The sequence below is a fragment of the Indicator indicator genome, chromosome 25 (assembly GCF_027791375.1).
Source record: "Indicator indicator isolate 239-I01 chromosome 25, UM_Iind_1.1, whole genome shotgun sequence".
Classification (NCBI taxonomy): domain Eukaryota; kingdom Metazoa; phylum Chordata; class Aves; order Piciformes; family Indicatoridae; genus Indicator; species Indicator indicator.
In genome coordinates, this window is record NC_072034.1 from 1,256,615 (window position 1) to 1,279,077 (window position 22,463).

Below are 22,463 nucleotides of genomic sequence, written 5' to 3' on the forward strand. Positions count from 1 at the left end.
ACCTGCAGACTTCAAAAATTCCATGAATTAGTACCTGTTAGTTTGGGTTTTGGCTAGTCACTTGAGTTGGAGACTCTCTTCCTCAGTCTTCAAATGTGAGAAGTTGAGGATTTGGGGTATATCCCTCTCACCAGTGTTACAGTTTTCTGTTGGAGAGTGCATCTGTCACATCAATGAATGATGTTTTTTCTCTATGCATCAAGGTTTGGACAGTTCATCTCTTCCACTTTACCTACATTTGCAGTCTGTGAGAAATTTGTGGTCATGGAAATAAACAACGAAGAAAAGCTTGACAGTGGTAAGCACTGGCATGGCTCTGAAAGCTCTTCTGTGCTTTAAATCTGTGAAACCTAGCAGGAGTGTCACTGGCAGTGTTGGCATTGGATTCTGACCTGGCTGCCAGTTGGCTCTGGTGCTGCAGTGTCCAATAACTGCTAGTTTTCAATACTGTGTACAAGGCAATGGAAAAAGCAGGTGTTTCCCTTCATCTAACCCTGCATGGGCATGCTCTGGTTCCTCCACTTGCTACTTCAAACCATCTGGTGCATCTCTGCTTCTTTGTGGGGAGAGAAAAAAGCCTGCTGGGTGTGGAGAAGGTGGAAGAATGAGCTAAAGAGTGCTTGGTTTAGAATCATAGAATTGTTGCAGTTGGAGGAGACCTGGAGGTGGTCAAGAAACATGTGGCCATGGCACCTGGGGCCATGGTTTAATGGCTACCGTGGTGTTGGGTTGATGGTTAGACTGGATGATCTTAGAGGGCTTTTCCAACCCGAACAGTTCTATGCTTCTAGGATTCTCTCTTGAGAAGCTGCAGTCCCCTTTTGCCCATTCTTCCAGCTGACCAAACTCTGTGAGGATGAGAATGGGGTACCAAGCAATTCTCAGCAGCATATAGCAGGCTGCCTGCACTGCAGCACTGCTTCCTCACAACCTGAGTGGGATCAGATTGTGTTTGCAACCTGAATTTATGAATAGCCCTTTAAATGCCTAATTTTGCCTTTTTCTTCTTTATGCTTAGGAACAGAGGATGATTTTGGAGGACTTGTTTCAGCTAATCTTATTCTGCTGCGGAACAGGCTGTTAGATATCCTTCTGAAACTTCTCTACACATCTAAAGAAAAAACAACTGTTAATTTGCAGTGAGTACAAAAAAAACAACCATGAGGTGGAGAAAGGTTGCAGTTTTTTATTCCAGTGGGGAGAATTATACAGCCAGCCCCTCTTTGATTCACTAGTTGAATTGCAGTCAAACTGGAGGAAGCTGGATTTAAATGAGGCATTAGGAAGCAATTCTGCCCCATGAGGATGGTGAGACTCTGGAACAGGTTGGCCAGAGAAGTTTTGGAGGCTGCAATCCTGGAAGTGTTGAATGCAGGTTGGCTGGGGCTTTGAGCAAGCTGTTCTAGTGGAAGGTGTCTCTGTCCATGGCAGGGGTTCCCTTCCAACCCAGACCATTCTGTGATTACCAGTGGAAGAGATGGGATAAAGAAGATAGAATTTGCTTTTCGTCTCCATGCAGCAAAAGAGTGAAGAAGTGAACAGCAGCCACATGGCTGAGACAGCCCACCCTAGATCCCCTGGGGCCACTCACAGAGGTGTAGCAAAACTCTACAGTTACACAAACATGAGCTCCAAGATGAGCAATGTTTCTTCTGGTGTAGCAAACTCAGCTAAGAATTCAGTTAACTCTTCCAAAGACCTGAGCTCTCTCTGATCTGGAAGCTTGCCCTGGGGTGGAAGCCACTGATTTTTGCTCTCAAGTAGGAAGAGAAATACTGTAAAATGAAGCTGACTTATGGCTTCTCTTTTTTTTTTTTTTTTTTTTTTCCCTTTTCTCCTTGATTAGGGCTTGTGAAGAACTGGTCAAGACACTGGGTTTTGATTGGATTATGATGTTTATGGAAGAACACCTGCATTCCACCACGGTCACAGCAGCCATGAGAATCCTGGTGGTCCTATTGAGTAATCAGCCCATCCTTATCAAATTTAAGGAAGGTCTCAGTGGTGGAGGCTGGCTGGATCAAACGGATTCTGTCCTGACCAATAAGATTGGTACAGTGCTAGGTATGGCATCTCAGCTGCCGTGACTGAGGGCTCGTGTGGGAGGAGGTGTGCATGTAGAATCATGGAATCAGGGAACTGCTTGGGTTGGTGGAGGCCTTGAAGATCATCCAGTCTGACTGTTCTCTAACTCTGCCAAGGCTGGGGCTAAACCATGGCCCTCGGCACCACATCTCTGCCTCTTTCAAACACACCTCCAGGGGTGGGGATTCAACCACCTCCCTGGGCAGGCTCTGCAAGTGTTTGAGAACCTTTTCAGGGAAGAAGCTTCTTCTAATATCCAACCTAAACCTCCCCTGGTGCAACTTGAGGCCATTGCCTCTCTTCCTATCACTTACTACTAGAGAGAATACCACCTGGCTCCAACCTCCTTTCAGGGAGCTGTGGAGAGCAATGAGCTCTTCCCTCACCCTCCTTTTCTCCAGGACTTTCAGCTGCTCCTCACCAGGCCTGTTCTCCAGACCCTTCCCCAGCTTTGTTGCCCTTCTCTGGACCCCCTCCAGCACCTCAATGTCGTTGGAGTGGGGGCCCCAAAACTGACCTCAGTACTCAAGATGTGGCCTCACAGGTGTACAGTCACTTCCCTGGTCCTGCTGGCCATACTTTGTAGCAAAAATCTGGATGTGTGACCTGCCCTGGGTGATCCTGCTCTGGCAGGTGCCTTAGACTCAGTGATCTCTGGAGGTCCCTTCCAACCCCCACTATTCAATGATTCATCTTTTGTAGTCTTGATTTCTGAGGTCTCCTGCCTCTCAGGCACTTCCTTATTTATACCTTTTGCTTTTTCTGTGCCTTTTCACCTCAGGGTTCAACGTGGGCAGGAGCGCTGGCGGCAGATCGACGGTGCGGGAGATTAACCGGGATGCTTGTCACTTCCCAGGTTTTCCCATCCTGCAGTCCCTTCTCCCCAAGCACACCAACGTGCCTGCCCTCTATTTCCTGCTCATGGCCCTGTTCCTGCAGCAGCCAGTCACTGAACTGCCCGAGAACCTGCAGGTCAGTGCACCTGGCAGTGGCAGGCAGTGTAAGCAGGGCTGCCAGGTAGGGATCGGTCAGTAAGATGTGAATGTCATTCTGTCTGTCTTGAAAGGAAATCAGGAGCTAACCAGGCCCCTCCTTCTCTGCAGCTGACTCTCAGTCACAGTGCCCTCTTGAGTGCTGAGCTGTTTGGGATGGGAGGATAAGGTACTGTGGGAGGGAGTATGTGGAAGCCAACCTGGTACGGCATAGCTGTCACTGGTGTCTTTCTGGGCTGTTTTGGGGTCACAAAAGAAGATCCCAGATGTGAGCTGGCATTGAAGGATGCATAATTTTTTGCCTGTTTTCCTTGATGTTTGGGTTTGGTTTTTTTCTTTTTTTTTTTTTTGTTGCTTTATTTTATGGTTTGGGTTGGGTTGGGTTTTGGGTTGTTTGTTTTTTTTTTTTTTTTTTTTTTTTAAAGGAGTGAGGAGTTGCTGTGTAAAAGAGAGTCCAGGAGGTTGCAGGCAAAACAAGGTAGCTTTTTCTTCAGACAGTCTCTCTGGTTTTGTAGGGAGACATCTCACTTGGTGCTGGAAAACATTTATTGTTCTTACTCTGCAGAGGTTGATGTTGGACTTGAGTGGTGTGTAACTGAGTAGATACTATATGGTCTGCCACAGAGTCCTAAGAAGCCTTAGTGGGAAAAGGCCAGATTGCAGGTAGAGAAGGTGCCTATTTGGGATGGATGCAGGGCTGATATTTATTTAATATCAGTGAGAACTGGAATGCAGAAATTCCAGACCAGGAGGCAACATGCCTGCTCATTTTCTCAAGAGGATTGCTTGACAGCACATTTTGAGCATTGTGCTGCAGTAAAATAGAGGCAGGAAGCTCATCTCCTGTGTACGGCACTGAATGTGGCACTGCTACATCCAAACTAAATTAAACTACTTAAAATATTTCTCAGTAGCACTCTCAATGCTAAAGGTGGGCATTTTGTTCTTTCTTATTTTTAATTGTTTCAATTGTTCGGACTTGCTGGAAAATAGAACTTGCTTTGTTTGGTTTTGTTCTCATTTTCCCCTCCTGTGAGGTACCAGCTGGATTTTACTGCTAGATGTGAGTGCTGAGTGTGCAGCACTTGTGCTAAGAGGTCTCTTTCAAAACACTTAAAGGTGTCTGAGAAGGGGAGAGTTGCAGTCATGTTAGCTCATGGTTAGAAGCAATTTACTTCAATGACATGAGGGTTTGGGGCATCAAATTTGGAAGATGTGAAACAATTAATTTGTTAGATGCTGCGAATGAGCATATTCTAGGTCTAATAAAAGAAACTGCACAGGAGAAAGGGAGGTTATTTGACAGCTGCTTTCTTTTTCACCTCTCACAGTTTGATTTAGACTCTATTTGGACATTCATCTTTGGAGTTCCTGCCTCCTGTGGCACTGTTACCTCTTCAATCCACAACGTTTGCACAGAAGCTGCCTTCTTGTTACTGGGAATGCTGAGGAGCATGCTGAACTCTGTAAGCATTGAACAACTTTTGCTCCTGTTTGACTCTTCAGAACTGTTCACGAGTTTGCTATGAGGCCAAAAGCCAAATCAGCCAGTTTGAGGCTTTGTTAATGTTGTGACAAAGCCAGCTGTGACATAGGCCCCTAACACCTGGAGAGGGGGCGGGGGGGAGAACTACCACTGTCATACTCTGTCTCTATTTTTTAGTAGCTGTAGCAAAGGCAGTGGCCACAAAATGCTGCTTTTTGCACAAAAAGGCTGGAGTTTGTGTTTGGCTGCAATGAAAACAACCAAGAAAGCAGAAGGATAAAATGCCCTTGGCAGGGATCATTGAATTTCTACCCTGCTGAACATGGTGGGGGAATGTTTGAGACTCTCTATCCCATCTGCTTCGAGCTATGAGAACTGCAGATTTTGTGCATGAACCTTCCACACGCAGAGAAGTCCCCAGACTATGAATAGCCACAGGCTGGAGGAAGTGAATTCACTGCCAGAAAAATGTGTAGTCTGCTCATCTTTGAGTCTGATGGTAGCAGCAGTGAAAGTTGGTTTCTCAGCAGGGAAATTTTGCATTTCCTTGGAACCAGAGTGTGGGATTTGCTGCAAATTACCTCATGAAATGTCTGAAAAGCAGCACCTGTTCAGTTGTTGCCTGCTTGCTCATCATGCCATTGTGATAGGCTCCAAAAAGCCTTTCTTGCATGTCTGTTCAGGAACATCTGAATTTGTATACATGACCTGCAAGACATGTTCCTGTTGGCATGGGTTCTGTCTTTTGCTGGTGACCTGCTCTGTCATGTGTCTCTCTGGTCCTCAGCTGTTTGGACACATTTGTGACATGCTCAGAGGCTTGTGCTGCCTCTGGTCTTGCTGCCTTGTGCTGTGTCATGAGGTGTATAGAGTCACAGAATGGTTTTGGTTGGAAAAGACCTTCAGGATCATGGAGTCCAACCATTCTCTCATTCTGCCAAGGCTGGTTCTAAGCCATGTCCCTCAGTACCACATCTCTGCCTCTTTCAAACACCTCCAGGGGTCGGGATTCAGCTGCCTCCCTGGGTATCCTGTGCCAGTGCTCAAAACCCTTGCAGGGAAGAAGTTTCTTCTAATGTCCAACCTAAACCTCCCTGGGGCAACTTGAGGCCATTTCCTCTCATTCCATCGCTTGTTACTAGGGAGAAGAGACCAACTCCCACCTCGCTCCAACCTCCTTTCAGGGAGTTGTAGAGACTGGGGGAAGGTCTCCCTTCAGAGAGGAGATGGTCAGATGTGCCATCACATTGAGCTGACATGAGCCAAGTCATACTACCAACATGTCCCAGCATATTTTGACCCTGTGCTGTGAGCATGGTCAGTCTGCTCTTTGGGCCATGGACACACGTTCCTTGATGTGTTCTCCGTGCGTTTCCCCTTGTGCCCTGACACGTGCTCCAATGGACACATCCTGGATGTGATTTTCACACATGGTCATGTACCTGGTCATGTTCAGTCACTTCTGCTTGGAGCAGTGCTTGTCCATGTGGTTGATGACAACTGGCCTGATCTTTGATCCTGTCACAGTGTGTGTGACCCTGCAGCTCCTCTTCCTGCAGCTCCTCTCTGAAAGGAGCAGCCTTCGGTTGGTGCCGTTTGTGCTAATGTGCTGTTTGTTTTCCACCCCAGCCTTGGCAGTCAGAGGAAGAAGGCTCTTGGCTTCGAGAGTATCCAGTCACCTTGATGCAGTTCTTCAGATACTTGTATCACAATGTCCCAGACCTCATTTCCTTGTGGATGAGCCCAGAGTTCCTGTGTGCCCTGGCAGCTACAGTGTTTCCTTTCAACATCCGACCCTACTCAGAGATGGTAGGAAACCCAGCCTGGGGGATGCTCTGCTTCCTCCCTCAATGTTCCTTTTCAGGAGTTATCTGTTACAATTATTAGAACTAAAGCTCTACTTACCCTGCAGAAAGAAGTGGTTGTAAAGGCTGGGCTGGACGTTTTGTCCTTGGGTTTTGGGTCTGAGAGAATCAGAGAATGGTTTGGGTTGGCAAGTATCTCTGAGATCCTCCATTCCAACCATTCTCTACCAAGGCTGCTGCTAAACCATGTCCCTCAGCACCACATCTCTGCCCCTTTGAAATACCTTGGTTTTGGTTTAGAGAACTGATTCTAAACACAATAATCTTGTAAAAAGGCTTCTGAAGAAGCAAAGGGTAAAGTGAAGAAGCCTTAGAAAGCCAAGAACAGTTAAAAGTCTGCTGCTCATGTGCTGATCTCTGGACTTTCAACCTGCTCTTTTTCACAGGTCACTGATCTTGATGATGAAGTCGGCTCCCCAGCTGAAGAATTTAAAGCCTTTGCAGCTGATTCTGGCATGAACAGGAGCCAGTCAGAATACTGCAACGTGGGCACCAAGACCTACCTGACCAACCATCCTGCCAAGAAGTTTGTGTTTGACTTCATGCGTGTGATGATAATTGATAACTTGTGTCTCACACCAGCCAGCAAACAGACTCCACTGGTAGACCTTCTGCTGGAGGTACAGCTTCTGGGGGCTTTGGTTTTGTGATTTGAACTTACTGTGACACATTCTCTGAAAGGTTATCTTCTACTTACCTTTCAAAGTTGGAGGAGTGATGGCCCGGGATTCAGTAGAACCCTGGAAGTTGTCAGGAAGTAAGAGGAATAAAGGCCAAAGGAACACTAGTGTCTCATGAACAGTAGTTGCTCAGCATTCTTGAACAGCCTGGAAGACCTAAGAAAGCAAATGCAGAGGGCTTATCTCAGCCAAGACTTTTTATTTCACACAGAATGTTGAAAGAAAAGAGCTGAGCTGAGAAGAGAGAAAGTCATCCAGAGCAGTCTCCCCCTGCCTCTTGTTGCTCACTCAGAGAGTCATTTTCTGAACATTGTATTTCTCTTCTCAGGCTTCCCCTGAAAGGTCAACACGGACACAGCAGAAAGAGTTCCAGACCTATGTTTTGGATGGAGTGATGGACCACTTGCTTGCAGCTGATGTTTTACTTGGTAATGTAACAAAGTTTAATTATCCATCTGTTTATTTGAGCAAAAGCTTTTGATTATTTATCTGCTACTTGCTTAATGTCCTGTTTTGTTACAACTTGATTGTCTTTTGAGTTGTTTTTCTCCCTGTCCCTTTGGGACCCTCTAGGATTAGCATGCCAAGGACCCAGTTAATAAATGGATAGCAAGAGAATTAGAAGCTTACAACTTGGATGGCAGTGAGTAGGCTGTCCCACCAGGGCATGTCTTTACATGGTCATGAAGCAGCCTATAGGAGTAATGCTGCTCAGGTGCCCAGCTGTGTTTTACAGTGGCCTGCTGGACTTCCCAGAAGCTCTTGGTCTGCTCTGTATCCTAGATATGACATGGTAGCCTGAGTTCTGGTCAAGAGGGCTTGTAAAGTTCCCCTTTTCTTGACACAGCAGTGTCCCATGGAAAAGACAAGGGGTGATGGGGACAAGTTACTGCTGGGGAGATTCCCATTGCACTCCAGAAGAAAATGTTTCCATGAGTACAGTCAGAGGTTGGAATCATCTCCTAAGGGAAGCAGTGGAGTCCCCTCCATTGGACAGTTTGAAGTCTCAGCTTGGCAGGGTGCTGGGCCAGCTCATTTCATCTCTACTGTGCCCTAGAAAGGTTGGAACAGATGATCCTTGGGGTCCCTTCCAGCCTGGCATTCTATATGATTCCATGATCGTTAGAGGGAAGCCAGGAGGTTTTAGCTTTTCCTCTCTCAGAGCAGTCTAGAAAGCACAAAGTAACACAAATGTATTCCCACAGCTGTGGGGGTTGTGACAAATGAAGAAAACTTTGGGTTTTTGTTACCCAGGTGAAGATGCCTCTCTGCCTATAACCAGTGGAGGAAGCTACCAAGTGCTGGTGAACAATGTGTTTTATTTCACACAGCGTGTGGTGGATAAGCTTTGGCAGGGCATGTTCAACAAGGAGTCCAAGCTTCTTGTGGACTTCATCATCCAGCTCATTGCACAGGTAACTGTTCTTCTCTTAGTCTGCTGGTGAAAACGTTGCCACAGGTTACACTGAGATCCATGGAGTCATGTCACTATGCAGCTAGCTAGTGGCAACTGCTGGAAATCAACTCCTGGGAGAAGGACCTTGGAGTCCTGATAGACAGTGTGTTATTCATGGGACAGCAATGTGCCCTTGTGGCCAAGAAGGCCAGTGACATCCTAAATATACCTTGGCATTTTGGGGAAGCTTCCTCGTGCCCTTCCATTGGAGATTGTCAGAAGATGTTTTCTGTTAGAAATCCAAAGTGTCTTTATGGGGGTTTCAACCCTAAGAGTATCATCATGCATCAAAGTCATTTCAGTCCTTGAAATCCATGGCACTGATGCTTTTCATAAGAGACCCATCGCAAAGAAACGAGCATGGGCCAGTTCAAGGAAGATTGTGTGCCCGTAAACTGATTTTCTGCTGCTGTCTGATCATGGCTTTTTCCTTCCCATCAGTCAAAAAGAAGATCTCAGGGACTCTCACTGGATGCTATTTACCACTGCCTGAACAGGACCATCTTGTATCAGTTCTCAAGGGCACATAAAACTGTTCCTCAGCAAGTGGCTCTCCTCGATTCCCTAAGAGTCCTTACTGTCAACAGGAACTTAATTTTGGGGCCTGGAAATCATGATCAAGAGTTCATCAGCTGCCTAGCTCACTGCTTGATTAATCTCCATGTGGGAAGGTAAATATCTCAGGCAGAAGTTCATGGCAGAGCCAGGGCTGTGAAGCATTGAACTGACCTGTTCTGTCTCAGCAGTGACACTCACTGTGTATGTCAGCGCATTCGGGATGCCTGTTGTGTAACTTAGCAGCCAGGGAAATGCAAGCAAGCTGAAGGGATTCATTTTGAAGCAAAATAAGGTTTGAAGAGGCCACCTATAGAGAGCACTTCTAATGTCCTGTTACAGCGGTGTTTAAAACAGTGGTGCAAGTGCTTACCTAACCTTTTTGTTGTGTTTTGATAAGCTTTGTGACAGGGGAGGTTTAGGTTGGAGATTAGGAAAAATGTCTTTGCTGCAAGAATGGTCAGGCACTGGTACAGGCTGCCCAGGGAGGTGGTGGAGTCCCCATCCCTGCAGGTGTCCCACATGTGGGCATGGTTTAATAGTCATGGTGGTGTTGGGCTGATGGTTGCACTCAGTGACCTTAGAGGTCTCTTCCAACCATAACAATTCTATGATTCTACGATGTGATACTGGTACTAAGTAATTAATATCCAAAGGGGTTGGTCTCTAGATTTATTGTCGGCTGAATCATTTCATCCAAGTTCTGTATCTCAGTGCTATATAGCACTGAATGAATGCAGTTGGGTGTTGGATCAGATACCCGTGACAAACCAAGGCTGTGCTGCAAATTCCTGCCTGTCATTTTCATTTTTCCTTTCCAAAGAATGTGCATTTTGTGTCTCATCCAAAGACACTTGGGAAGCAGCAGCAGGAACCCTGGTGTTCTCCATTTGTGGCCTTGTCTGGTTTGTGTTTTTTCACATGTTACCATCTTCCTCTATTGTCATCAGTCTCCACAGCCTGTCACTTTTCATAACTCCCAGGTTAGCTTCTGACCACAGATTATCAGCACTCTAGTGGACAGAAGGCAAGATACAGTGCTGTAGTAGCAGGGATTAATCTTTGTGATACTGTCACAGGGAATCAAATGCTTTAGCTTGAGGGTTTGGGGTTTTTTCTCTGGTTGTTGTTGATTTGTTGTGTATTTGTAGCAACGTTGATGGGTTTGGATTGGAAGCAGAAGCCAGGATGACAACTTGGCACATTATGATCCCCTCTGATATTGAACCAGATGGAGTCTACAATCAAGATGTCAGCGAAGGTAATCTGAGAGTGACAAAGCCACAGATGTCTGCTAATGCCACTGCTGTATTGTCAGCACTAAGCTTTTACCCCAGTTGCTCTTAGGGCTGGGAGTGTGTGTATGAAATACATATAAAAAACAGATTAAAACCCACTTACAAATAGCAAGACTGACATATGCAGGGTCAGTTACTGTCCTGTTAAAGAAGCAAGAGCTCCTCTTTGTTTTCTGGACACACAGCAGAATGGGAAATGCTGGTTTGTATGCACTGTAAGTGGAGTGCAATAGAAATGGATTATTTTCAGTGTCCCCCATGGTTTGGTATCAGCTGGATCTGAGATGAGTGCAGGCAAGAAATAATTGATATAAGCTGTAAAATTACTATCCAGTGGCATCTCCAGGATCTTTCACTCAAAGGGAATTTATGAACTGGCTGTAGAAGAAAGGATTCAGTGATGCATTTCCTTACATATAGATATTTAATATTTTGGCAGGTGTGTACTTAGGCACACAGTCAGGTGCAAATATTAAAGCATAGTGTATGGAATTCTGTATGTATTTATGGACAGATACATCTGTAAGAGTCTTCTGAGTCTTATTTTGTTCAAAGATAGATATGGGAGAAGAATCACAAGGGATTGAAGCCAGTATTTCAGATTCGCAGGGGAAAAAAATGCCAAAATGAACTGTTAGATATTTTCTGACAGCATATAAATGGCAAAAAAACCCTCAACAGTCTGGCCAAAGGCATTGCACAGGTAGTACAAGAGGGGAAGAAGCTGCAGGATGATTACTATAAACATAGCAATTGTATAAGCACCATAGAGAGCTTCTCTGTAATCTTGTACCTCTGCAGGTCGCCAGCTTCTTTTAAAAGCCATAAACAGGGTGTGGACAGAGCTGATCCACAGTAAAAAACAGGTTTTAGAAGAAGCTTTCAAAGTGACGCTGCCTGTCAACGATCGTGGCCAAGTGGATATAAGTGTGGCCAGGCCTTTCATTGAAGAAGCAAGCTTGAAGTGTTGGCAAAATCATTTGGGTAAGTGGCACTGAGGATTCACCTGTCCTGAATGGTAGATTTCCCTCAAGTGAACCATGTGCACTTGGGTGTTGAAGAGTGGTGGTAGAGTTTGTGTAGCAGTAAGTGCTCTGAATTGTCACTGTTTGGTGCCTAGTAACAAGGGATAGGACAAAAAGAAACAGCCTCAAGGTGTCCTTGCAGTCTTCTCTTCTCCAGGCTGAATGACTCCAACTCTCTCAGCCTGCCTCTGTAGCAGAGGTGCTCCAGCCCTTGGATCATCTTCCTCATCGAAGTTTCACATGAATCTGAGTGCTGAGCACTCTTAAACAAGCAAAAAGCCCAAAACAGCACAAAACCACACTCACAACGCACCCGTGTTTTGAAAGAGCAGAAAAGGCTCTGCTCTCTGAATAACAACTCTAATGGGAGAAGGAAAACCAAAACACCTGAAAAGTGTTCCCAACAGCTTCTCTTTGTTTTTCAGCTCATGAGAAGAAATGCATCAGCAGAGGGGAGGCTTTGGTTCCAACCACACAGTCCAAACTTTCCCGAGTTAGCAGTGGGTTTGGCCTTTCCAAGCTAACCGGATCCAGGAGAAGCCGCAAGGAGAGTGGGCTCAGCAAACACAACCTCTCCACGCAGGTACCTGCTGTAACACTGCCTCAAACCCAGCACGGGCTGCAGGGCTTGCAGTAGATATCCCAATGGAAGGAATCCTGCAGGCTGTGATGTGATGCCTGCTGCTTCATTGCTTGTTTGGAATGTCCAGACTGGGCCATCTGTGTGTCCCAACCTAGTAGGTGCACCTGCAGATCTGCAACGTGAAGCCAAGAGTTAAACTCTTCCTTGCTGATGAGGCTGTTTGGCTGCTACTGGTCATGTCCAAGCATAACACACATATGCTTTATTGTTTTATTAGTCTGGGGTTTAAATCCAGTTCACAATACTGCTCTGACATGGAAGCTGGGAGACAGATGCTTGTCCTTTTCTCAGTCCTGTCCCCAAGATTATGTGGATGAGGATGGCTGTCTCATGACTGAATAAAAAATACTGCTTAGCACTGTTTGTATGGTACTGCACAGAAGCAGAATATGTGATGGTAGAACTGGAGAGTTGCTTTGCAAACCTGCTTGTTTAAAAAACTAAACTATTTGAAAAGAAAAGCAGAGTAGCAGAGCATAGCCACTCCTCAGTAGGACAGCACCTGCTGAGGCAGTGCAAGAAGGTAGTAGGAAATATTTAAGGCACTGAAAACAAGGGCAAGAGAGAAGTTTGAAAGTTTTGGAGGATTGAATTCTTCTTGAACTTGGCACTTTAGACACTGGGGACATGTTGTGTCAAGGTGGTTGCCCGTTTCTTTTAAAGGTTATTCCTGCACATCGGTTTAGTGCCTTTTTAACACAAGAAAAGAAAACACCGAACAAACCCAAACCTTAAATCCTCTTGCATGCAGGAGTTTGGAATTCATCATCTTAGCCATTCATTTTTGTTAAGGAAATTGTCCTTTGTGTGCCAGTTTAGCAAAGTGCTATGTTCTTGGGCTTTTCAGACAGAATCTTCTTTCACAAAGCATCATTCTCTCTGTCCTCTTACCTTTGTCACAGGAAATTTCCCAGTGGATGTTTACTCACATTGCAGTGGTTCGGGACCTGGTGGACATGCAGTATAAGGAATACCAGGAGGTATGGTAGAGGTTTCATTACCTGCCATTGCTATTGTGACCTGTTAGGGTATTCCCTAACAGGAATCCCCTGTCCCTGGAGGTGTTATAGAAATGTGTGGCCATGGCACTTGGGGACATGGTTTGATGGCCATGGTGGTGTTGGGTTGACAGAGTTGATCATCTTAGAGGTCTTTTCAAACTCAATCAGTTGCATGATTCTGTAATTCAGAATCAGTGGATTAGTGCTTTCATATTTGCCATGTAGAAATCTGTTCCATTAAGGATACCAACCAAAAGCAGAGCTTTTACCTGCTTGGTTTTCCTTTGAGATGACAACATGACCCTTGCTTTGCTGGTAACCACCACTGGAAAGCTCATTAAAGCCCACCAGGAAATGCTGTTAAAAATGATGAATTACTCCCAAGTTTTTCTGTGATACAATCAAAATGTCTCTGCCCAGCTCCAAGGCAGGCTGAGAAGCAGCACTCCTGACCTCTCCCCCAATGCCTTCTCGTTCAGCGCCAGCAGAACGCACTGAAATATGTGACGGAGGAGTGGTCCCAGATCGAGTACGAGCTGCTGCGGGAGCGAGGCCTCTGGGGCCCCCCTATTGGCTCCCACCTGGACAAGTGGATGCTGGAGATGACAGAGGGGCCCTGCAGAATGAGGAAGAAGATGGTGCGGAACGACATGTTTTACACTCAGTATCCCTACATGCCTGAAGCTGAGCAAGAAACAAACTTGCTGGTAAGTCCTCAGGGGTTTGTGCTCAGCAGTTTCCTGTCCTGTTTTAAAATGCAGAGTTTTCATTAGCCCTGTTTTACTCTGTTGGTGTTACCTGAGCTTGTGTCTGTGTGCCCTGCACTGTTGGTACAATCCAGCTGTTCCTCACAGGGTATTTAAAGAAGGTATTGAATCCCTCAGCTCAGAAGTGACTTTGAAGGTGTAACTGTAGATGATCAGAGGGCTGGAGCACCTCCCCTATGGGGATAGGCTGGAAGAGTTGGGGTTGTTCAGCCTGGAGAAGAGAAGGCTCCAGAGAAACCTTGTAGCTGCATTTCAGTATCTGAAGAGGAAGGCTGGGGAGGGACTGTTTAGAAGGGCCTGTGGTGATAGGATGAGGGGCAGTAGTTTGAAACTGGAGCAGGGCAGATTGAGGTTGGACATCGGGAGGAAGTTCTGCACAGTGAGGGACAGAAGCACACATGGCCTTTGAAAGCTTGGCAGTTAGTTCTTCTTAGTTTTGGAACAGCATTTTGAAGAAATGGAGCAACCTTTGTTGTGTGCTTTTAGGCATGAGTGAATGTGGGCAGGGTTTTGTTCCCCAACTAAAGCCTGAGTGTGACAGTACTGCAAGCAAGCAAAACAAGAACAGTGTCCAGCCAGTTGGACAGGTGTGTTCTGCTGGCACTCTGGCACACACCAGCTGTAGGGACAGGTTAATTACCACCGAGTGGAGAATGTGCCATCATACCTGCACTTGTGCAAGGCATTTAACACTGTTCCACATGACATCTTTGTCTCTAAGATGGAGAGACATGGACTTGATGGGTGGACCACTCAGAGGATAAGGAACTGGCTCCCCAGGAGCCAGCAGTGCCCTCATGCAGCCCAGCAGGCAGCTGTGTGCTGGGCTGCAGCCAGAGGAGTGTGGGCAGCAGGGCGAGAGAGGGGATTCTGCCCCTTGACTCTGCTCTGCTGAGACCTCACCTCCAATCCTGCCTCCAGTTCTGGTGTCCCAGCAGAAGGACACAGAGCTGCTGGAGTGAGTCCAGAGGAGGCCACAAAGATGATCCAAGGGCTGGAGCACCTGGAGCTGGAGCTATGAGGACAGGCTGAGGGAGCTGGGGGTGTTCAGTCTGGAGAAGAGAAGACTCCAGGGGGACTGTAGCCTTCCAATAGCTGAAGGGATCCTACAGGAAGGCTGCAGAGTGATTTCTCATGAGGTTGTCTAGAGACAGGTCAAGGGGGAATGGTTTGAAGTTGAGGGAGTGCAGGGTTAGACTGGATCTTAGGAAGAAGTTCTTCAGTACAAGGGTGGTGAGACTCTGGAATGGGTTGCCCAGGAAGGCTGTGGATACTCCCTTTCTGGAGGTGTTCAAGGCCAGAGTGGATGGAGCCTTGAGCAAGCTGGTCTAGTGGAAGGTGTCTCTGCCCATGGTAGAGAGTTTTGAGTAGATCTCTGAGGTCCCTGCCAAACTTAACCATTCTATGATTCTCAAAAGTGTTCTTTCTGTGATGCTGATGTAATTGATGCCCTGTTTTCAGTCTGACTTCTCATGTAGACTTCCTGAGACACCTGATGGTACCATTCCTCAAAAGGTAAAGAAAAAACATACACTGACTGAAAGAACATAAAATAAATACAACTTTTTTCCCCTCCTGCATGTTAGACAGTCTTAACAAGGCTTCCAAGTTTGGCTTTCAACTTGCTCTTTCAGTAAATATTTCCAGGCCTAATGGTTTTCCCAGTAATCACCTTAGAAAACGCTCCTGTGCTCTCCTCAACCTTCACCTAATCCAGCCTCTGTAGATCTCACCTTCTTTGCTGCACACTAACAGGCTTTGTTGGGCTGTACTCTCACTGTTCTCACTGTGGGAAGTGTTGTGGCTTTGGGATCTCAACTAATGGAGGGTGGGACATGGTTAGTCATGGGCAATACAAGCACTGGGAAGCACTTGCAAGAGTGCTGTGAAGAGAGGATCTGGTGAGCAGTTTTCTTTTGGGCCCTAATGGCCTGTAACAAACCTGCTTTTGTCAGAGCTCAGATGATTTTGTTTCAGCTGACTCATGTCCTCCAGTGATATCCTACAATTCCATATATTCAGTAACTGACCTGCATTTCCAGTCATGTTTTGTAATTATCCCAACCTCATCTTGAAATTCCTGGGAAATAGTGCTGCACACTAAACCAAATCCTTTATGATGAAGAGCTAAACACATTTACAAAGCTTTCTGGAGTTTGAGGGTGGAATTCAACACTGTTCAGACAGAAGACGTTCAACTGCAGGATAAAATTTATGGGGTTTCATCCATCCATCCATGTGTTTTAAATTTCGAAAGGCTCTTTTTAATCCCTTTTGTCTTCCTCTGGACCTCCTGTGATCATTCTGACGTATTTATTATCCTCACTTAGCTCTCTGTTGAATGTTACCTCCATGATCAAGTGTAGGCATTTCTACAATCCCAGAATTAGTTGAGTGGCTGAACAGCTTCCATGCAACTTAGTTGAGATTAGGTCATGCAGCCCAACCATGTCCTGGGCTGCCTGAAAAGCAGTGAGAGCAGCAGGACCAGGGAGGGGATTCTGCCCTTATGCTTTGCTCTTCTGAGACCCCACCTGCAGTACTGAGGCCAGTTTTGGGGCCCACAACACAAGGACATGGAGAGGGTGCAGAGGTGGCCACGAAGATGATCAGAAGGCTGGAGCACCTCCCCTGTGGGCACAGGCTGGGAGAGTTGGAGCTGTTCAGCCTGGAGAAGAGAAGGCTGCAGGGAGACCTTAGAGCAGCCTTCCAGTACCTGAAGGGGCTCCAGGAGAGCTGGGAAGGGACTTGGCTTGGAGTGACAGAATGAGGGACAATGGCTTTGAGCTGGAAGAGGGGAGATTGAGAGTGGAGATGAGGAAGAAATTCTTTGCAGTGAGGGTGGTGAGATACTGGCACAGATTGCCTTGAGCAACCTGGTCTAGTGAGAGGTGTCCCTGCCCATGGCAGGGGGGTTTGGAACTGGATCATCTTTAAGGTCCCTTCCAACCCAAACCATCTATGATCTCCTGAGTCTCTGTTTCTCTGCATTGGTGTGTGACTGAGCATGCACAAAACACTTGCTTAGTATGCACTGTGCTGCACAAACTATTCCTGACCCCCATTCAGTGGGTGAGGAGATGTCTGACCCAACAATCTCTTCATGATTCTTAAGAAACCTGCTCGTTACCGAAGAGCCATCAGCTACGACAGCAAGGAGTACTACATGCGCTTGGCCTCTGGCAACCCTGCCGTCTTTCAGGACACCATTGAGGAGAACACAGTGGGGGAAACAGCTCAGCAGGAGCCAGAACACGGGGAGGACACTATTGCAAGGGTCAAAGGTGAGATCATTTGGGGAACAGACTGAGTGCACCATCAGGAAGTTTGCTGATGACTGTGTGTAGAAGTTGATGCACTGGGAGGAAGGGAGGGCATCCAGAGGGACCTGAACAGGCTGCAGAGCTGGGCCCAAGCCAACCTCATCAAGTTCAACAGAGCCAAATGCAAAGTCCTGCAGCTGGGTTGGGGTAATCCCCCCAGCATATCCAGGCTGGAGAGAGAGTGGATAGGGAACAGTGGTCTAGTAGGAGGTGTCCCTGCCCAAGGCACGGGGTTGGAGCTTGATGATCTTGGGGATCCTTTCCAACCCAAACCATTCTGTGGTTCTGTGATCATTTGTCCTGTCCCAAACTGTTTGGCTTTTTTATTTTAGGTTATCTGCCTTTACACCTCCTCATGCATTTGCAGTAGGATCCTGCAGGGCTCTTGTTTTTCTGTCTCAACGTTGGATCAGTAACTTCAAAGTTCAGCAGTGTTTGTGATGTGAATTCTTGGTGTCACCTTTTTATTTACCTCTCTGCTCTTTTGCAGGTTTGGTGAAGCCTCCCCTGAAACGATCTCGCTCTGCTCCTGATGGAGGAGATGACGAGAACCAGGACCAGTCCCAGGATCAAATTGTTGAGGGGAGTTCAATTGATGAAGAGGAGAAGACTGACAACACAACTCTGCTTCGCCTTCTGGAAGAAGGAGAGAAGGTACAGCCTGCTCCCAGCTCACTGAGCTCCTGCTGCGGCAGAATTGCTGCACGGCATAGTGCAGGCAGGAATAAATGCATTAAGTACCTCTCTTGATCTACAGCTTAATGTGGCATCAGCTTCTTTCTCAAAACCAAATATGTCCTTCAGCTCAAAGAGATCCTGAGCTGAAAACCTTGTACTGCACTCTTTTTCTTTCCTGCTGCTTGCTAGGGGTAAAACCAGCTGTCCTGAAATGAGTGCTGTGGGTTGTCCCAGGCTTGGGTTAGCAGACAACACTAAATAGGGTGGAAGTCTGATCTGTTTGAGGGTAGGAAGGCTCTGCAGAAGGATCTGGACAGTTTGAAGCATTGGGCAGTTGTCAGTGGTATGAGGTTTAACAAGGTCAAGTGTCAGGTACTGCACCTGGGGGTGTTGGTAGCAGTTGGCTGGAGATGAGCCATGATGTGCCTAGGTGGCCAAGAAGGTCAACAGCCTCGTGGCTTGGATCAGCAATGGTATGGCCAGGAGGAGTAGGAAAGTGATTGACCTCCTGGACTCAGCACTGGTGAGGCCACATCTTCATCTTGGTTTCAGATGTCCAAGAAGGACACTGAAGGGCTGGAGGGGGTCCAGAGAAGGGCAGCCAGCCTGGTGCAGTGTCTGGAGAACAGGGCTGGTGAGGAGCAGCTGAGGGAGCTGGGGTTGTTTAGTGTGGAGAAGAGGAGGCTGAAGGGAGACCTTATTGCTCTCTGCAACTCCCTCAAAGGAGGTTGCAGTGTGGTGGGGGTTGGTCTCTTCTCCCTAGTCTCAGGTGATAGAAGGAGAGGAAATGGCCTGGGGAGGTTTAGGTTGGAGATGAGGAAACATTTCTTTGGTGCAGGAGTGGTCAGGTATTGGAACAGGCTACCCAGGAAGTGGTGGAGTCCCCATCCCTGGAGGTATGCAAGAAACCTGTGGCCGTGGCATCTGGGGACATGGTTCAGTGGCCATGGTGGTGTTGGGCTGACAGTTGGACTCCTTCTCATTCCAGATCCAGCACATGTACCGCTGTGCTCGGGTGCAGGGCCTGGACACCAGTGAAGGGCTGCTGCTCTTTGGGAAAGAGCACTTCTATGTCATTGATGGCTTCACCATGACAGCCACCAGAGAAATACGGGATATTGAGACCCTGCCTCCAAAGTGAGTAGATGAGCAAAGAGTTCCCTACATCTCTAACAGCTGAACAGGAAGTATTTAAGGAGGTTTCTGAGACACGGACTCCAAAATAATGTCAGATTCAGAAAGACCTCAGCAGTAATTTCCCTTGTGCTCACACATTTCTCAGTGGAGTCCAGAGCTTTGTGAAAAGCAGCTGTTCCCAGAACTGGGCTCTCATGTGTGCACCTGCAGCCCAGACACCAATCCTGTCCTGGGCTGATCCCCAGCAGTGTGGGCAGCAGGGGGAGGGAGGATATTCTGCTTCTCTGCTGCGCTCTGCAGTCCTGGGGCCAGTTTTGAAGACCCTGACACAGGAAGGACATGGAACTGTTAGAATAGGTCTGGAGGAAGCCATAAAGATGATCAGATGGCTGGAGGACCTCTGATGTTAGGACAGGCTGAGAGAGTTGGGTCTATTCAACTTGGAGAAGAGAAGGCTCTGGGGAGACCTCAGAGCAATCTTCCAGGATTTGAAGGGGTCTACAGGAGAGCTGGGGAGGGACAAGGGCTGGGAGTGATAGGATGAGGAGCAATGGCTACGAACTGGAAGAAGCTGGGCTTAAATGAGGCATGGGGAAGAAATTCTTTTACAGTGAGGGTGGTGAAGCATTGGAACAGGTTATCCAGAGAAATTGTGGAGGCACCAAAGCTGGAAGTGTTGAAAGCCAGGCTGGATGGGGGGACTGCAACTAGATGATCTTTGGGGCCCCTTCCAACCCAAACCATTCTGTGGTTCTATGATATGAATTAAGAGAATAATTCTTTTAATTTCTCTTTTTTTTAATCACTTCTCTCCTGCCTGTTCATGCTCATTTGTAGGATGCATGAGCCAATCATCCCCAGGGGAGCAAGGCAAGGCCCAAGTCAACTGAAAAGAACATGCAGCATCTTTGCATATGAAGATATCAAGGAAGTACATAAAAGGAGATACCTTTTGCAGGTAATTTGGGCACCAAATTTGGACTGAGGAGCCAACTTTGGAATTCTTTATTGATATTGTAGTTTTTAAAAACAAAATAAATAATTGACCAGTGTTTGGAAAGTGAAGTTGTTCTTCACTGTGTTGAAACTGAAGTGCTTAAGTTGGGCATCCTTGTTTGAACGTTTGGTTTGAGTGGTTGAGTTTATTTTGCCTGTCAGTGAACTTCAATGTTGTGAAAATACAACATCTGGCCTCCCTAGGCCAAGTCTGCTGCACCATAATTTGGTGTCAGATGTAGTACAGCCTGACCCAGCTGGCCTGCACCTGCCCTTCAGAGGTGATCAGCATGTGTGTCAGTGTTGACATGAGTTTGTCCTCTTTCTTTTCAGCCAATTGCAATTGAAGTGTTCTCAGGAGATGGGCGGAACTACCTCCTAGCTTTCCAAAAAGGGGTTAGGAACAAAGTCTATCAAAGGTACTGTAAAATAACTTAAAACGTTTTATCTGAATGCTTGGAGAGCCCAAGCACGAACTCCTGGGCAAGGAGTGGCTGGAGAGCAGTCTGGAGGAGAAAGACTTGGGGTTGTCAGTTGATGACAAAATCAACATGAGCCAGCAATGGTTGCTGGCAGCCCAGAAGGCAATCATACCCCAGGGAGGTTGTGGATGCCCCCTCCCTGGAGCTGTTCAAGGTCAGGTTGGATCAGACCTTGAGCAACCTGGGCTGGTGGGAGGTGTCCCTGCCCATGGCAGAGGGGTTGGAATTAGATGATCTTCAAGGTCCCTTCCAGCCCAAACCGTTCTGTGATTCTATGACATTTTTGTGATGGGCCATATTTGAGCTGTCAGTGACCAGAAGCAGCTTGCAAGAGTGATGGGTGTTAGGCAGTGGATGATCTGCATGACCAGGAAAGAACCACTACAAAGTGCATGTGAAGCTGGTAGAGTGTGTTCAGTAAAGAAAGGGTCTTCCTGTGTTGAGGGAGATGTTCTGTAGCTGCTCAAAACAAAGTACTAAATGTTCTCTGCTTCTAAGGAGAAGACATGGCAAGGAAAAGAACACTAATCTTCATCTCTTTTGGACTGCTGATGCAGGTTTTTGGCTGTGGTGCCATCTCTAACTGACAGTTCTGAGTCAGTGTCTGGGCAGAGACCAAACACCAGTGTAGAGCAAGGGTAAGTGATTCTGTTCCTCACAAGCTCATGATGCTTCATTATGGGCAGGATTTGCTGGAGGGTACTGCAGCCTCAATTCGAAACTGGGCTTTACCCAGAGAAATTATACCTAGTGATGCTGTGCCCCAGTTATTTTAGATGTACTGATGCCATTGGCAGTATCAAGATATCTTCTTGCTGTTTAATATATGCTAGCAGGGTTAATATCAGTATGCAGATAGAAAGGAATTGTGAAAGGAATTGGATGAAGGGAACTGAATGAAAGGAATTGGAATGCCAAAGCCATGAGATTTGTCCAAGTTGTTTTCCTCAGCAGCAGCCTGTTAGATGAATTTGTACTTGCACTGAATTGCTTCATTAAGGTGATCATTTTAACAGTATGTGTTTAGAAATGCAAAGAGGCACTGCTAAAGCAAAGGAACAAAGCTCTGTTTTACTCATTGTTACCATTTGTAAGGTTTAATCTTAAAGTTTTGGATTGTCTTGTGAAGATGTACACAGATCTTAGTGCTAAGTCAGCAAATCCACTTCCTTCTTCCCATTAGGTCTGGCTTGCTTAGCACTTTAGTGGGAGAAAAATCTGTTACTCAAAGATGGGAAGTAAGTATGAAAATGGGGGGGTTTCTTGTATTCAGTTCCACGTTTTGCAGTACTGCCTTACTGATCAGGGCACAGAAGTTGCATCCTTTTCCTAGGACGGGTGGAACATGCTGCTGGAGAAAGGGTGTCTCAGCAGTTGGGTTTGTAATGGTTTATGATATCCTCACCCACCAGCAAATGGTTCTGCTGTAGGAAATGCAAGGGGAGGGGCTATAGTAAAAGTAGAGTGAGCATTGTAGCAGTGCAGTAAGTTCTGTCTGTCTGAGGAAAGCTGAGCATATTTGTTTGTTGCAAAGTCAACGCTTTACAGTGGTGTTCTCTGTCTTACTTAAGAGAGGAGAGATCAGTAACTTCCAGTACCTGATGCACTTAAACACTCTGGCAGGCAGATCCTACAACGACCTCATGCAGTACCCTGTCTTTCCCTGGATCCTTGCAGACTATGATTCAGAGGTAAACCAAACATCTTGTCAGCCTTTTAATCCTTTGTGTGCTGGAGGTCTTGCAAATGCTGCCTTGGTAAAACTGAGGCTTATCTTCATCATTATTTGTTTGCTTCCAGCTCTTCCGTAGTGTTCCTCCTACTTACCAGCGTATTAGGGGCAGAACATTAGAGCTTCTTGGCTGTCCCATGCAGGCAGGTGCTTGTCTGCACTGGTTTTATGGATGTTACTGGACTGTGCACAGGAGAGGGAGGCACAGAGCCAGCCCAGTGTGAGCAAGCACAGAGCCCGGTGTAAGACAGTCCCCACTGTG

General features: G+C 46.7%; 1 protein-coding gene across 1 annotated transcript in view; it reads left to right on the plus strand.

Annotated features, from left to right (window-relative positions):
• The window catches only part of WDFY3 (WD repeat and FYVE domain containing 3), a 79,539-nt gene that overhangs the window by 41,991 nt on the left and 15,085 nt on the right, over positions 1-22,463 (plus strand). The window contains exons 27-50 of the mRNA XM_054392162.1: positions 204-298; positions 1,019-1,139; positions 1,847-2,064; positions 2,867-3,102; positions 4,409-4,543; positions 6,193-6,372; positions 6,815-7,048; positions 7,437-7,536; positions 8,363-8,523; positions 9,006-9,235; positions 10,271-10,380; positions 11,219-11,401; positions 11,868-12,025; positions 12,988-13,065; positions 13,566-13,793; positions 15,315-15,368; positions 16,969-17,137; positions 17,667-17,830; positions 18,843-18,991; positions 19,829-19,949; positions 20,321-20,406; positions 21,027-21,107; positions 21,653-21,707; positions 22,041-22,160. Coding sequence (XP_054248137.1) covers positions 204-298; positions 1,019-1,139; positions 1,847-2,064; positions 2,867-3,102; positions 4,409-4,543; positions 6,193-6,372; positions 6,815-7,048; positions 7,437-7,536; positions 8,363-8,523; positions 9,006-9,235; positions 10,271-10,380; positions 11,219-11,401; positions 11,868-12,025; positions 12,988-13,065; positions 13,566-13,793; positions 15,315-15,368; positions 16,969-17,137; positions 17,667-17,830; positions 18,843-18,991; positions 19,829-19,949; positions 20,321-20,406; positions 21,027-21,107; positions 21,653-21,707; positions 22,041-22,160 — 3,466 coding nt within the window. The remainder of the gene's footprint in view (positions 1-203; positions 299-1,018; positions 1,140-1,846; positions 2,065-2,866; positions 3,103-4,408; positions 4,544-6,192; positions 6,373-6,814; positions 7,049-7,436; positions 7,537-8,362; positions 8,524-9,005; positions 9,236-10,270; positions 10,381-11,218; positions 11,402-11,867; positions 12,026-12,987; positions 13,066-13,565; positions 13,794-15,314; positions 15,369-16,968; positions 17,138-17,666; positions 17,831-18,842; positions 18,992-19,828; positions 19,950-20,320; positions 20,407-21,026; positions 21,108-21,652; positions 21,708-22,040; positions 22,161-22,463) is intronic.